A 16,474-nucleotide genomic window follows, 5' to 3' on the forward strand; every position below is an offset into this window, starting at 1 on the left:
ATTGGCCAGAAAATGGCTCAGACCTGGAATGGATCTGGAGTATAGGGAATGAAGTATTGGGTGCAGTGCTGACTGTGGACTGAACATCCAGTTGGCTCAGAAGGACTCAACAGAGTGGAATGGATATAGTATTGGCTAAGAGTCTGAATGGACATTAATTTGCTTCTGGACTAAAAAAAAGAGCAGAATGCTTGTGGTGATTTGGGAGGGGTTCAGCAGTGGGTTGGCTAGTGAATGGACCTCAGCTCTGACTCTAGCCAGGTTAAATTGGATTGTGCTTCTGGGTGTGCATTAAGAAGTTTACACCTCAAGATGTGGTTCACTTTCCTTTTCGAACAGACTTCATTCACCTTGTGAATAAAATAAAACAAAACATAAGCCTTTAAAACACCAGGGCTAAGAATTTCTGAAATATTTAAATAATATGTCAGATAAGGACCAGCAAGCCAGTTCAGACCAAGGCTAAAGACATTGATATCTTTTACATTCAAATCATTATGTTATATCATGGTAAAGGCAGCACACAGTTCCTTTAAAAGCCTATACGTTTATATTTCTCTCCTTTCATCTAGTTCTGAAAACTCTGAAACAATTCATATATTGATGCCATATTACATATGTAAAAAATAACAGCAAAATAGGAGGCACTATTCCAAAAACATTACAGATCAGGCAAACAACTGTTTCTTAAGCAAATAATAAAAAAAAATAGCAAACTGCAAGCCATTTGCAAGACCTCAGCATTATACCCCCTGGAACCACTGCTTTTACCTCTCCCTCTGTTTCCTCAGTTGTCATTTGAGGGAAGACATGGAGAAACGGGGAAAAAGGCAAAGGAAAGATTTCATGAGTCTCGGGACATAGTCTCGCTGTCACAGGGTAAAAGCGGCTATTTTACAATCTGAAGGAAAAGTCTTTCTCTTGGAGTTTCATAGTCGGTCAAGAATCACAAAGTGAATGCAGACTCAGTGGCAGTGTGGTGCTGAAGGGTTTCCTGACGATATTGTTTTCTCCCCAGGAATCTTGTAATAAAAATGTCTCCAAACATTTCTTGGGGAAAAAGAAACTTTTCTATCATTGTGTCTGGAGTACAAAACTACCAACTTACCCTCCCCCCCCACACCCACTCTCCATTTACACCCACCCTGTACCCCTCCCTGACACACATGCATGTATACCCACCACACACAGACACGCATGTGCGCGTGCACACACTCTCACACACACACACACACACACACACACACACATAGCACGCAAATTGTGTTTACTGCTAGATAACTCAGCAGTTGTTAAGCAGTAATACAGTAATAACTGGAGATGCATGTAATATTTATAAACAGAGCAGAGTCATGCACATAACTTATTTTTAAAAGTTCAGTTCCAATAAGGCTATAGTACACTTAGTGCGCCAGGCTGGAATGTAGCTCATCCATTGTGTATTTTCAAAGTTCAGTCTTTTCCAGTTCAATTAAAACTCGCTTCATATCAAGATCTTCTCATATCATCACCTTACGCTGATTCAAAACTAGTTTGCACTTAAAATATATGAACTAATTATTTCAACTTTCTCTGGGGTCCTAATTGAACAATACACATCCTCTGTGCTTGCAATGTGTATTATTCTGCAAGGTTAACTCCCTTCTTAGCAGATTACAGCTCTGATGATTTGGCAAAAATTGAAACTTTATGTTCGTCACGAACCACCTCTCCTGACTCTCCCGGAATTGCTTTAGCTCTAACACTTTGAAGCTTTTTGAGGAGAGTCTGGCTCTGTTTGGCATCTCTCCGATTCCTGTGTGAACTCTGTCGCAATCCTTCTTGCAAGTGGGTTGGTACTTTTCAGGAGCTCAGCTGCCGACATACGTGCACCTGCTGGAGGCTTGCCACCCTTCTTTTGCAACAGAGCCTTAAAGTTCTCATTACTGGTGCTGGTTTTGGACCCATTTCCATTAGCCGAGGGGGCATGCTTGAACCCAGTGCTAGGGGCTGCTGTGATGGGTTTGGTAGGTGAAGTAGCCACCTGTCTCACAGTGAAAGATTCTCCGGGCTCCTTCCAGCCGAGCACTTTCCTCTTCGACCTAGCCAAAACATGATAAAATAAAATTCAAACAGGACACTCTCCACTCCTTTTGCTTTCTATACCAAATATAGCTGAGTGTGACTGGACTACTTTACAACTCATGGTGAGTTAGGCTGACCCACTAAGGAGAAGGTACATTTGTCTTCAAGTCCAGGGAACAGAGGAAATCTTTTCCTAATCATTTAACAGAATGGCACACATCAAATAAAAGCTGTTTCAGTCAATGATGAATAGGTTAATAGAAGTTATAACTGTTATGATACTACATTGGCTGACAGATTCAATAAATCTTGTTTAGCCCAGTACGGATATCGGTGTTTCAGCAGGAAGAGCGTGTGAAATGAAAACATTAATCTTTATGTTTTGTTTTTCGACCAATGGATGATTTTAGTCCAATTGAAAGTCAGTCAATAGTTGGAAATCCGTGTGTAATTTATTATAATATTAGTTAGTGACAACCTCAAAGATGTAACATCAATGATTATCAATTGTTCTGTAATGCAATATAACATCAGTCATAGACAATTCCACTATAATGTATTGTAAGACTAGACATTAACAATCTCATTGTAATGCATAGAAACATAGAAAATAGGTGCAGGAGTAGGCCATTCGGCCCTTCGAGCCTGCACCGCCATTTATTATGATCATGGCTGATCATCCAACTCAGAACCCTGCACCAGCCTTCCCTCCATACCCTCTGATCCCCCTAGCCACAAGGGCCATATCTAACTCCCTCTTAAATATAGCCAATGAACTGGCCTCAACTGCTTCCTGTGGCACAGAATTCCACAGATTCACCACTCTCTGTGTGAAGAAGTTTTTCCTAATCTCAGTCCTAAAAGGCTTTGCCTTTATCCTCAAACCGTGACCCCTCGTTCTGGACTTCCCCAACATCGGGAACAATCTTCCTGCATCTAGCCTGTCCAATCCCTTTAGGATTTTATATGTTTCAATCAGATCCCCCCTCAATCTTCTAAATTCCAACGAGTACAAGCCTAGTTCATCCAGTCTTTCAACATATGAAAGTCCTGCGATCCCAGGAATCAATCTGGTGAACCTTCTTTGTACTCCCTCTATGGCAAGGATGTCCTTCCTCAGATTAGGGGACCAAAACTGCACGCAATACTCCAGGTGTGGTCTCACCAAGACCTTGTACAACTGCAGTAGTACCTCCCTGCTCCTGTACTCAAATCCTCTCGCTATAAATGCCAGCATACCATCCCCCTTTTTCACCGCCTGCTGTGCCTGCATGCCCACTTTCAATGACTGGTGTATATTGACACCCAGGTCTCGTTGCACCTCCCCTTTTCCTAATCGGCCACCATTCAGATAATAATCTGTTTTCCTATTTTTGCCACCAAAGTGGATAACTTCACATTTATCCACATTAAATTGCATCTGCCATGAATTTGCCCACTCACCCAACCTATCCAAGTCACCCTGCATCCTCTTAGCATCCTCCTCACAGCTAACACTGCCACCCAGCTTCGTGTCATCCGCAAACTTGGAGATGCTGCATTTAATTCCCTCATCCAAGTCATTAATATATATATTGTAAACAACTGGGGTCCCAGCACTGAGCCTTGTGGTACCCCACTGGTCACTGCCTGCCATTCTGAAAAGGTCCCGTTTATTCCCACTCTTTGCTTCCTGTCTGCTAACCAATTCTCTATCCACATCAATACCTTACTCCCAATACTGTGTGCTTTAAGTTTGCACACTAATCTCCTGTGTGGGACTTGTCAAAAGCCTTTTGAAAATCCAAATATACCACATCCACTGGTTCTCCCCTATCCACTCTACATGGAGACACAAAAGGCTGCAGACACTGGAATTTGGAGCAATGAGAAATCTGCTGGAGGCATTCAGTGGGTTGAGCAGTTGAAAGCAAAGAACCAGTCAATGTTTTATGTCAATGCCCTACATCAGCTCTCAATATTGTTGGCAATGCCAACATAAAGTGACATTTTCATTTCAGCCTAAAATATTAGTTATTAAAAATCCCAAACAAATGGAGGTAAGATCAATCAGTGCTAATCCCAATGTACTAGACGGTAAAATTGGCTATTGACAATCCCATTGTTATATAAGTGATTAAAATTTCAACTATAATATGCTATTTCCAGTCACTAATAGTCCCACTATTATAAGCTGTAATGTTGGAAATCGCAATAAAATAGTCTCTAATGTATCAACGGTAATAGTGAATTGTATTCCAGCATAATTAATTATTGTTTAGTCCAAAAGTGACATTCCCACTGTACTAGATTACAGTCTCAACTAGAGACAATCTCATTTTGAGAGTGTGAAATTATTTAGTTGACAAGCCGCCCCCACAGGAGCTGGCATCATATCAGCTACTCAGTTAAAAATGAGCAATTGCTGGGACCTCTGTGGGATTTCTCCTGGTCTGCTGCCATAAATCTGGAGGAAGATCAGCTGGAACACCACATAGACTGAATATTTCATCACCAGCTTCACCCCATAGGCATCGAGGAAGCTCGTGTTTATCCATTACTTTTGCTCATATGCCCACCCCTCAATGTCTTCCTTACCTGTGAATAACAGTAAAGAGATCTTCAGTGGAGCGTTGGGCGCCTGAGGAGACAAAGACCTCATCATCATCCTCCATCACTTCTCCACCCTGTGCATCCGTGGGACTTCTCTGCTTAGCATTTGGATTCAAGGGGATATCTAGAGATAATGAGATAGAATTCAACTATTAGTGGGGTCCCTAAGGACTTCAACTAAATCAACATTTGTGCAGATGCAGCAATGGGAAAAATCACTCAGTTGTGTACACCACTAGATATCAGAATCCAAAGTATAGCACCCAGAAAATCTAAACTACAAGAAGCAAAAAATACCAAAAGATACCATGACTTGCTAGTAGATCTATGCGCACCTGCATCTGGGCTACATTGTCTGATTAAACCATCTTAGAAACCTAAGCAGTTTAGTGATTCAGTGACTTGTGTTACTGAGCCATTAAGACCAAGTAACTCCAATTTGATCGTCTCTGCCACATAAGTTAATGACAGCCAGAGTAATCTTGAAGCCTCCTTCTGGGAAGGAAATCAAACAGTATTTTCCTTAAGGTAATATCCAAACAATCTTGCCATTTGGGTATTTGTATAAAATGGTTTAGCAGAAATGCCAGTGCAGCTATGGTTAAGCAGACTGCTTATACTTAAGCAAGGGGAAAGTATCTTTGCAATAGATGGCTACTCTCTTTTCACCATACTATTCAATAGCTGCAAGAAACCTTCAGTCACTTACCCCTTCTTTGAGATGTTTCCTTTCCTCACTCATCTTAGATGGCCAAGTGAATATGGAGGAGCATTTCAAGAACCCTGTTTAAGCAAAGTCACATAAGAATGGGACATTTTTTTCTTCGAGATCAGAATGTTCTATGGGTGGATGCTCCAACTGGGAACTGGGTGGTGTTTGTCTCTCAGATTATATGGATGACCACAGCCAAGAGTCTTCCTAGAGAGCTGAATGAGGTCACTGCCAGCGTGTTAAGCACATCTCAAATTGTCATTAAATATGAACTTAATGGAACAGCAACAATTATATAAAGCTTCATACTGCTCTATGTCAAGGTGAATTAAGCTTCTTGTTTTAGAAATACTTATGGTGAAATCAGATCATGATTATTGGAACAAGACTGACGACCATTTGTTCCTACCGCTCAGAAATGTGCTTGGAGCCAGCAGCACACTTCTCTGTCCCATTTCTCAGCCCTACCATTGTCAGCAAAAACTCTAATGAAAAGGAAAACAGTCTCTTGAAGCTTGTGCATTAACTAAAGTTCCATTAGATTAAAACAAAAATAGGAAAATTCCATTTCTTGTCACATCAGATTTTAGGTGAATCTACATGACACTTTAGCTCACCATATTTATTGAGATAAATGGTGACACCTCAGAACTCAAAGCTGATTGGTCCCTATGACATCATCAATCATAAACCAAAAATAAAAGGATGCCCAAACTTTTACAAAATATTGCTATTTTAACTTACCTACCTGGATTCTCTGAACATAGGACTTCTATGTGAAACTTAGTTTCTGGTATCAGCTATGGTAAGAGGTAATGCAGAGTACACAGGTAGGAAAGTTAAAATTGTAATATATTGCAAAGAAGGGGTAACTCACTCAGGTCAGAGAGTGTGCATAAAAAGCAGCGTTTCTGAGGAATTTTGGTGTTTGAATAGCGGTGAATCAGAGATTAGGAGTGAAGGAAGGTGCAACTTGCACAGGATGGCCAGTGTGCATTAAAAAGCAGTGCTTCGTGAGAGTTCTGATTCGAACAACAGCCAATCAGAGATTGGGGTTCATTGGAGATTGCAAAATAAAGTAAGCCAGAGGGAAGTAGAGTGGCCTTTGTTGGAGAGGACAGTGCTTGGAGTGGGGACTTTGAGGATATAGCTCCTTAGATCTTCAGCGAGAAGAGGCTTGAGTGAGAGAAGACAAGAAGCTGTAGGGAGATATCTTTCTGCTTATTTATTGTTTCCTGCTTTATAATTGCTCATTTAGAGCAGTCGGGATGCCAGGGAGGATAGTTGAATGTTCCTCTTGTGGGATGTGGGAAGGCAGGGAGACCTCCAGTGTCCCTGACAACTTCACCTGCAAGAAGTGCATCCAGCTGCAGCTTCTAATGCTCCACATTAAGGAATCTGAACTGGAACTGGATAAACTCCAGCAACACACATAAAAGTTGCTGGTGAACGCAGCAGGCCAGGCAGCATCTCTAGGAAGAGGTGCAATCGACGTTTCAGGCCGAGACGGAAGGGTCTCGGCCTGAAACATCGACTGCACCTCTTCCTAGAGATGCTGCCTGGCCTGCTGTGTTCACCAGCAACTTTTATGTATGTTGCTTGAATTTCCAGCATCTGCAGAATTCCTGTTGTTTCTGGATAAACTCCAGATCATTTGGGAGGCTGAGGGGGTGATAGACAGGACATGTAGAGAGGTAATTACACACAAGGTGCAGGATACAGGGAGTATGGTGACAGTCAGAAGGGTGAAGGGGTTAAACAACAATGCAAAATACTCCTGTGGCCATCCCTATCAGTAATAGGAATACCACGTTGGAAACTGTTGGGACAGATGACCCAGCAGAGGAAAGCCATGGCGGTCAGGTCTCTGGCACTGAGTCTGGCTCTGTGGCTCAGAAGGGAAGGAGGGAGAAGAGGTGAGCCATGGTGATACAGGATTCATTTGTTAGGGGAACAGCGAGGAGGTTCTGAGGGAGAGAATGAGACTCCCAGATGGTATTTTGCCTCCTGGGTGCCAGGGTCCAGGACATCTTGAATTGAATCCTCAGCATTTTCAAATGGGATGGAGAGCAATCAGAGATGTAGCCCATATAGTACCAATGACATAGGCATGAAGAGGGATGTGTTTCCGCAATGTGAGTTCAAGGAACTAGGTGCTAAGTTAAAGAGTTATGATCTCAGGAACAATACCCATGCCATATGCTAGTGAGGTCAGAAATAGGAAGATTATACAGTTTAACACATGGGTAGGGAGTTGATGTAAGAGGGAAGATTTCACATTTTTATTGGGCTCTCTTCCAGGGAAGGTGGGACTTCTACAGAAGGGGCAGTTTGCACTTAAACTGGAGGGGGACTAATATCCTAGAGGGAAAGTTTGCTAGTACTGCACAGGGGTTGGGGGTGGGGGTGGTTTAGAAACATAGAGTTACAGGGGGATGGGAACCAGAGTGCTAGAACAGATAGTGGAGAGGTTGTGGAGACAGATGTTGTTAAGACCTCAAAGTCGGGAATCAAAAGGTTGAGCAATGTGCAACTAGTGTCCTGATCTGTGTATATTTCAACGCAAGAAGTATCGTAGGAAAGGCGGATGAATTCAGGACATGGTTCAACCCATGGAATTATGATATTGTAGCCATTAGTTGGTCTTCATTGCGGTAGGGGCAGTACTGGCACAATATTCCAGGGTTCCATGACAGAGCAGAAGGGGTTCAAGCGTTATGAGTCAGAGAAAATATCACAGCACTGTTTAGTCAGGACGGGTTGGAGAACACGTCTAGTGAGGCTTTATGGGTGGAACTGAGGAATAAGGAAGATATGACCATTTTAATTAGTCTATATTATAGACCACCCAACAGTCCAAAGGATTTAGAGGAAGAAATTTGTAGAGAGATCAGAATCAGGTTTACTACTCCGACATGTGTTGTGAAATTTGTTAACTTAGCAGCAGCAGTTCAATACAACACATAATAATATAGAAAGGAAAAAGATAAATAAATAAATCAATTACAGTAAGTAAATATATGTAGATTGAATAAATAGATAAAAATAGTGCAAAAACAGAAATAACATATATTTTTTAAAAAGTGAGGTAGTGTTCATGGGTTCAATGCCCATTTAGAAATATATGGGAGAGGGGAAGAAGCTGTTCCTGAATTGCTGAGTGTGTGTCTTCAGGCTTCTGCATCTCCTTCCTGACAGTAACAATGAGAAGGTATGTTCTGGGTGACGGGGTCCATAATAATGGATGCTGCCTTTCGGAGGCACCGCTCCTTGAAGGTGTCTTGGTGTCTTGGGTATTACGGAGGCTGTTGCCCAAAATGGAGCTGACTAATTTTTGACTTTCTGTAGCTTCTTTCTGTCCTGTGCAGTAGTCCCCGCCACCCCCCACGCCCCAACCACTGACCCAGGCAGTGATGTAGCCGGTCAGAATGATCTCCATGGTACATCTGTAGAAGTGTTTGAATGTTTTAGTTGACAAACCAAATCTCTTCAAACTCCTAGTGAAATATAGCAGCTGGTTTGTCTTTATAGCTGCATCAATACGTTGGTGCCATGTTAGATCCTCATGCGATCTGGACACCCATAAACTTGCTCACTCTCTTCACTTCTGTTCACTTGTCTTACCCTTCCTGAAGTTAACAATGATCTCTTTTGTCTTACTGACATTGAGTACAAGGTTGTTGCTGTGACACGACTCGTCTAGTTGGTATTTCTCACTCCTGTGCACACTCTCATTTCCATCTGAAGTTCCATCAACAATTATTGTATCATCAGCAAACTTATAGATAATACAGATCGCAGACTGTTGGAAGAAACAGGTTGTGATAGTAGGCGATATTAACTTTTCACATATTGGTTTGGACTCCCATGCTGTAAAAGGACTAGATGGGATAGAGTTTGTCAAATGCGTTCAGGAAAGCTTCCTTAATCAGTACATAGCAGTCCCCATGAGAGTGTGCGCAATATTTGATTTCCTATTAGGGAATGTGACAGGGCAGGTAACTGAACCATGTGTAGCAGAATAAGGTAATTATGGAAAAGAATAGGTCTGGTCCTCAGGTTGAAATTGTAAATTGGAGAAAAGCCAATTTTCATGGTATCAGAAAGGAACTGATGAGTGTGGACAGGGACAGGCTGTTTTCTAGCAAAGGTGTACTTGGTAAGTGAAGGCCTTCAAAAGTGATTTTTTTTAAAAAAGAGTACAAAGCTTGTATGTGCCTGTCAGGATAACAGGTTTAGTGAACATTGGTCTTCAAGAGATATTGAGGCTTTAAGAAATGAAAGGAAGTAATAAGGTGCTTATGGAGTATAAAAATGCAAAGGAACACTTAAGAAAGAAATCAGGAGGGCTCAAAGAAGGCATGAGGTTGCTCTAGCAGTCAAGGTGAAGGAGAATCCGAAAGGCTTCTACAGATATGTTAAGAGAAAAAGGATCGCATCAAAATTGGTCCTCTGGAAGATCAAAATGGTTATCTATGCATGGAGCCAAAAGAGATGTGGTAATAGATTTTTTTGTATCTGTGTTTTCCCGGGAGCTGGACGTAGGGTCTATAGAAATAAGGCAAAGCAGCATCAAGGTCATGGACCCTATACAGATTACAGACGAGGAGGTGTTTGCTGCCTTGAGGCAAATCAGAATGGAAAAATTCCCAGGCGCTGATAAGATGTTCCCTCAGACCCTGGGGAGGCAAGTACAGAAATTGCAAGGGCCCTAGCAGAGATATTTAAATCATCTTTTGCAACAGTTGAGGTACTGGAGGATTGAAGAATAGTTAATGTTTTTCTGCTGTTTAGGAAAAGCTCTAAAAATAAACCAGGAGTTTATAGACCCTTGAGCCAGACTTCAGTAGTGGGAAAGTTATGGGAAGATATTCAAAGAGACCAGATATATGTATATTTGGATAGACAGGGATTAATTATGGATAGGCAAATTGGCTTTGTGCGTGGTAGGTCGTGTCTAACTAATCTCAGAGTTTTTCAAGGACATTACCAGGACAGTTGATGTAGGCAAGGCAATGGATGTTGTCTACATGGAGTTCAGCAAGGCCTTTGACAAGATCTGGCATGTGAAGTTGGTCAAGAAAGTTCAGTCACTTGGCATTCAAGATGAGGTAGTAAATTGCATTAGACATTGGATTTGCTAGAGAAGCCAGAAAATGATAGTAGATGGTCATTTCCCTGATTGTAGGTCTGTGACTAGTGGAGTGCCCCAGGGACTGGTGTGTGTCCATTTTCGATTTTCATTTCTATCAATGATCTGAATGAAAATGTGGTGAACTGGATCAACAAATGTGCAGATGACACCAGGATACGAGGCGTACTGGATAGAGAGAAAGACTGTCAAAACTTGCAGCAGCACCTGGACCAGCTGGAAAACTAGGCTGAGAAATGGCAGATGGAATTTAATGCAGACAAGTGCGAGGTGTTGCACTTTGGGAGGACCATCCAGACTAGGTCTCATACTGTAAGTACCACACTGAGGAGTGTGGTAGAACAAAGGGATCTGGGAATACAAGTCTATAATTCATTGAAAATGGCATCACAGATAGATGAGGTTGTAAAGAAAGCTTTTGGCACATTGTCCTTTATAAATCAAAATACTGAGCACAGGAGTTGGGATGTTATGTTGAAGTTGAATAAGACATTGGTGAGGGCTAATGTGGAGTAATCTGCACAGTTTTGGTCACCTACCTACAGGAAAGATGTAAATAAGATTGAAATAGTACAGTGAAAGTTTACAAAACTGGAGGACCTGAGTTATAAAGAAAGATTGAATCGGTTAGGACTTTATTCCCTGGAATGTAGAAGATTGAGGGGGGATTTAATAGAGGTTTACAAAATTATGAGGTGTAGAGATAGAGTAAATGCAAGCAGGCTTTTTGGTCTGAGGGTGGGTGAGACTTCAACTAGAGTTCATGGGTTAAGGGTGAAAGGTGAAATCTTTACAGGGAACATGAGGGGGAAACTTCTTCAATCAGAGGGTGGTGAGAGTGTGGAACAAGCTGCCATTGCAAGTGGTGGATGCAATTTTGATTTCAAAGTTTAAGCGAAGTTTGGATAGGTACATGGATGGAAGGCGTATAGAGGACTGTGGTCTGGGTGAAGGCCGATGGAACTAGGCATTTTAAATGGCTCAGCCTATCATGTGGCAGCATAAAAGCATGCAGGCATGGTCAAGAGGTTAAGTTGTTGTTCAGAACAAACACCAGAATGGGGAGGAAATGTGATCCAGGTACCTTGGACCGTGGAATGATAGTTGGTGCCAGATGGGGGTGTTTAAGTATCTCAGAAACTGCTGATCTCCTGGCATTTTCACACACAACAGTCTCTGAAATGTACAGAGAATGGTGCAGAGAGCAATAAAAGCATCCAATCATCTGCAGTTCTTTGTGTGAAAATGCTTTTTTTAAAAAAATGATAGAGGTCGGAAGGGAATAGTTCAAACTGACAGGGAGGCGACAGTATCTCAAATAATCACACAATACAGCAGAGGTGTGCAGAAGAGCATCTCTGAATGTCCAACACAGCAAACATTGAAATAGATGGGTAACAGCAGCAGAAGACCATGAACATACACTCAGTGGCCACTTTATTAGGTAAGGGTTACCTATTACAGTGGCCTCTGAGTGTACAACTGGGATATTTTCACTGAAAAATGATTACTTGAGTACCTGTTTTCCACACAACAGGTGCCTGGCCACTAAGAATTGCACACAGCTGTGGGAAGTGTGGACTGAATTTTCCACTACCTGGTAGCTTATTTAAACCACTACAATGACACCCAGCAGTAAGAGGCCTAGAAACTTTCAATCTGTAAAGAATCAGTTTATAACCTGATACCTCACATACCTGCAGAATTCTGACCCAGATCAGGGCTTAGCGGCACGTTTTGGCATCTCCTAGTCCCATCATTGTATTCCATATATCTGTTTCCTTCCAAGTGGATGTCAGTAGCTGCAATGGTTCCTGTGCTTGGACCATGTGCTTTAATCACTTTCGACTCTCTTTCTGCATGGGAGGCATCAGTGGCAAGTGGAACATTTGCATTGTCAGGGCGTGCAGGGCCAGCTGGGTTGTGTAGTGGGCTCTGATCTGTTCTCTCCGTGACGACAAGTATGTGCGCCGTATTTGTTGGCACAATCAGTACATTTGGTTTCTTAGGGACAGGAGGTGGTGTCTTATTTTTCTTCTTCTCAATATATTGAGTGGAAGTCCCTGTTAACTCAGTGGAACTTAGCCTTTTGCTCTCATCTTGGGTGGTTGGTACACCAGTGGATTGTTTATGGCCCAAGTGGTTACTCTGAATGTAAATAGTTTGAGCACCTGCAGATTCTGGAGGTCCCAGGGGCTTCTGACTCTCTGGGCTATCTAAAGAGTTTTGTCTTCGGACACCAACTTTCCTGAAGACTGTGACAGAACCTTTACTTTTAGAAGCTGGTGAAGTAAGTGTAGTAGTGGGACATGGATGCTCGATTGGAGAAAGCTTTAGTGCGATACTTGAAGGTCTTTTTGACATTGGTGGCTTTCCTGGAACAGGTGGTCGGACCTTTTTTGGGGGTGTTTCATTGGGTTCACTGTGGGTTACCTGTGGTGGTCCTAATACATCCAGATGATCCTCACTTTCTGATTTGCTGACCGAGCGAAGGCGGACAGATTCCAAAACTGTCTGGGTTATGATTGGCATAGCAGGTTGGTTAGGGCTATGTTTCTGGCCAGGCTTATTGATATTTGAGGAATCGGAATGCCGTCTGCTGGCTTTTGCTTTGCTTTTGCAAGAGAGCAGTCCTGTAAAATCCAAATGAGGAGGTGGGGTAATGGGCAAATCAAAGATACGCTTCGATTTTGGGCTCTTTTCATTTGGGGAAACTGGCTGCAATGAAGACTTCCTTTCTGGTACCTTGGGCTTTGCTTTGCCTCCTGGCTGTGGCACATGGCCTTGATAAACAGACATAGGAAAAGAAGTGGTCGGCGTTTCTGACTGACTTGAATAACCACTAGATGGTGACATCAGACCAGGGAGCTTCCCTGGAGAAGACATTTTAGATTCCACTTCAACAGATAACTGGGATGGAGTTGTAGCTCTTGAAACAGATGGTGACGTCAAGGATTCTGAACTGCCTTGAGACTTAATACACTCAATTACAGTTACTCCTGTTGTAGTACTGGAGTTTGAGAGGGACCTATATGGATCATTGGACTTCCAGTCATTAAGGAACCAGTGTTCTGTGTACCGTATGGGTTCTCCATCCTTCATGGTGGGTGTAGTTGAGCTGGAACGGGCATCTGATATAAAGCCACTAGATTCATTGCTATCTATTGATTGACTTTGAGCCACCTGCTTCTCTGCAGGGATAAAGAGCTTTGTTGGCCTGTTTTCTTGAGGAGAATTGTTTGATGGAATTCCTTCAGGATTAGGACTGATCTCACATGTCTTTAGGGAGACATTTCGCACTGGTGGAATTGGCTTCTTCTTTGGCTTTTTCAAAGAGATACTTCTTGACCGAGGTCTTGTTTTCTGGCATCCGTCCTGGTCAGTTATTACAGAGACATTCTCAGTGCTTTGGCTTTCTTCAGAGCTGGCACTGGGATAACGCATGATGTAATTTGCGCTATGCCGCCGGGTATGGTCATAGTGCTTGGAGTCATAGTATCTTACTGCATCTGCTGAACAGCATGACCCAGAATCTGTTGGCGTTGACAGTGACCTCTCACGGAATTTGCAAGCATCCGTACTTGCGTAACCTTGGAGTTCCAGGCTTGAGGCCGTATCTTCAATTATGCCGTCAATTGGGTAAATTATAATTCGTTCATGGTTAGTTCTTGTATCCTTATGATTCTGAAGTTTCTCTGCTGCTTCCCCTGGAGTTGTTGTGAAAGTGTTGATCATGGGGATTCTGGCATTTTGTCTTTGGCCTACACTTGGTAAAAAGGTTGATAATGAAACATTGCAATCTGGATGTGAGCTAGCATTCAGTAATAGCCCTGAGTCCTGCTGTTGAGGATGTTTCAAACACTGAAGTGACACAGATGGAGCCATATCTGAAACATGAGGCGAAGACACAGAACTGCTGCCGTTCCAAGCTTTACTGGAAGAACATTGGTTCTCCATGTGGTTTACCAGATTGGACACAGTAGCTTGTTGCTTCTGTACTGAAGAAACAACAGCCGGCTGCACATGGGGCTGACCACTGTTGTAAGTTTGACTGAATGTCAAAGGAGCATGTTTGTCAACATGCAAGGCCTCCACTGACACCGAGCTTGGTGCAGTTACAACACTTGAATTGTTCAAGGAAGAAGAAAAGCTAGATCCTCTCATTTGATTCCAAGAAGTGTTGAGAGAAGAGAAGCTGTGTTCACTTAATGATGTAGGCATCACCTGGGGATTGTTCGTTGTGAATGTGATGTTCCCTGAAGACTGAGATAGATTTGAATTGTTTATTTGACCTAGATCACTTTGTACTTTCCTGAGGGTTGGAGGAAATGACTGCACCATCCCAAGGTTGCTAACCGGGTCCTGTTTCCCATTGGTAAAACTCATATCTTCATCAAAAGTAAAGAGACGCTGGTTTGCCTCTGTCTTTGTTAACACACCAGGAGATCTCAATTCTTCCTTAAAAGCGCCTATAAAGCAAAAATAAAATTGACCCAATAAACACTTTAGATCTGAGAACATTAACTGCAAGTCACTTACTTTGTACTGTTTTCAATTGACAGAAACAAATGAACATAACTTTCAACACATTTAAATTCCCTGTAGGAATTGCAAGCAAATATTAGAAACACCAAATGCTTTGGTTTAAATATTATTTGTTTCAAAGACATTCCACGTCACAAATGGAACATGACGGTTAAGTATTTTCTGACTGTAGGCATTAAAATATTGTGTGGTTGCAGTGCTCCAAGTGTGCTGTGCCTGTGGGTGGCACTGTCAGGGACCAAAGGTGACCTCTTTAGTGAAAGAAACAGTCCAGACAAAATTACTAGACCATTAATCAACTTAACTTAGGCTTCCTTTGTAAAATTCCACTACATATTTGACTTAGTTCTGCGTCCAGCAATAAAACAATCCCTTCCTTGGGCAGATTGAGTTCACTAGTTAAATAGAGACAAGCTTTCTTTCTCTATGTCTCGCAGCCAATGTCCCAAACACAACAAATCGCATGTAATGTGTTCTGAGAGCTGGAAAGAGAATGCACTTTTTACACTCTTCAACAGCTACTTTATACAGCAAACCATTCTAAACCACTTGTTGGGACTATTATCAAATAAAACGTGATGGAGTCCAATAGGGCAGATGTATTTTAAAGGATGAGATACAAGCAATCAGCTAACAGGAGGAAAATCCAACACTTGGAGCCTAAATAGCTAAAAGCATGGCGTTCAATCAGATGGAGAAGAGTGTCCCCCTCCCACCATCAACTTCACCTGCTTCCTTTCTTGTTCATCCGTTGCATTTGTCTCCCTACTTCTGCACATCAGTTCTTCATCATCCATCCTTATGTGCTCCTTCACATTTCTTTGTGCATTACCCAGCTCCATCACCACCTTTCATGTCAGCATGTCAGTGTCTATGATCCTGCAGACTCCTACCACTGCATTACTGTGTTTGGTCCTACCTTTGAAGCCCACTGTCAGGGAGGGCAAATGGTTGCTGTGAATGCTGACTGCAATAACCTGCTTAATTACAGTTTAGTCCTAAAAGGACAAAGGGGTCAGCTTAATGAATACTTTCAATCAATAATTTGTTCCTAATATCTGATCACTTAAAGGCAGAGTAATTTTAATTATTGCAACACACGAAATGCTGGAGGAACTCAGCAGGCCAGACAGCAACTATGGAAAAGAGTAAACTGTCGACATTTTGGTCCAAGACCCTTCCTGATGAATGATCTCAGCCTGCTGTTTACTCTTTTCCACAGATGCTGCCTGGCCTGCTGAGTTCCTTCAGCATTTTGTGTGTTGCTTAGATTTCCAGCTTCTGCAGATTTTCTCTTGCTTGGAATTTTAATCCGTGTGTGGAACTTCTTTCATAACTTTTAGAAACTAATGCTCCTGCCTGTGAATCTGAACTATTAAAATTCTGTCACTCTTGAGCAAATACAGAAA

At 42.2% G+C, this 16,474-nt stretch overlaps 1 protein-coding gene across 5 annotated transcripts in view; it reads right to left on the reverse strand.

Moving 5' to 3' along the window:
- Positions 1-1,156: 1,156 nt before the first annotated feature.
- nhsl2 (NHS-like 2) overlaps positions 1,157-16,474 on the reverse strand; it is a 405,566-nt gene continuing 390,248 nt past the window's right edge. For 4 of the 5 annotated variants that reach the window (XM_072270705.1, XM_072270706.1, XM_072270708.1 and 1 more), the window contains 3 exons: positions 12,218-14,989; positions 4,642-4,780; positions 1,157-2,081 (listed from right to left, as the gene is read on the reverse strand). In XM_072270705.1, coding sequence (XP_072126806.1) covers positions 1,739-2,081; positions 4,642-4,780; positions 12,218-14,989 — 3,254 coding nt within the window. In that variant the 3' untranslated portion in view covers positions 1,157-1,738. Of the gene's footprint in view, positions 2,082-4,641; positions 4,781-5,365; positions 5,440-12,217; positions 14,990-16,474 lie in introns of those variants that run through there. The other variant, XM_072270709.1, reaches the window with a different exon arrangement.

The sequence above is a fragment of the Mobula birostris genome, chromosome 10 (assembly GCF_030028105.1).
Source record: "Mobula birostris isolate sMobBir1 chromosome 10, sMobBir1.hap1, whole genome shotgun sequence".
NCBI lineage: Eukaryota > Metazoa > Chordata > Chondrichthyes > Myliobatiformes > Myliobatidae > Mobula > Mobula birostris.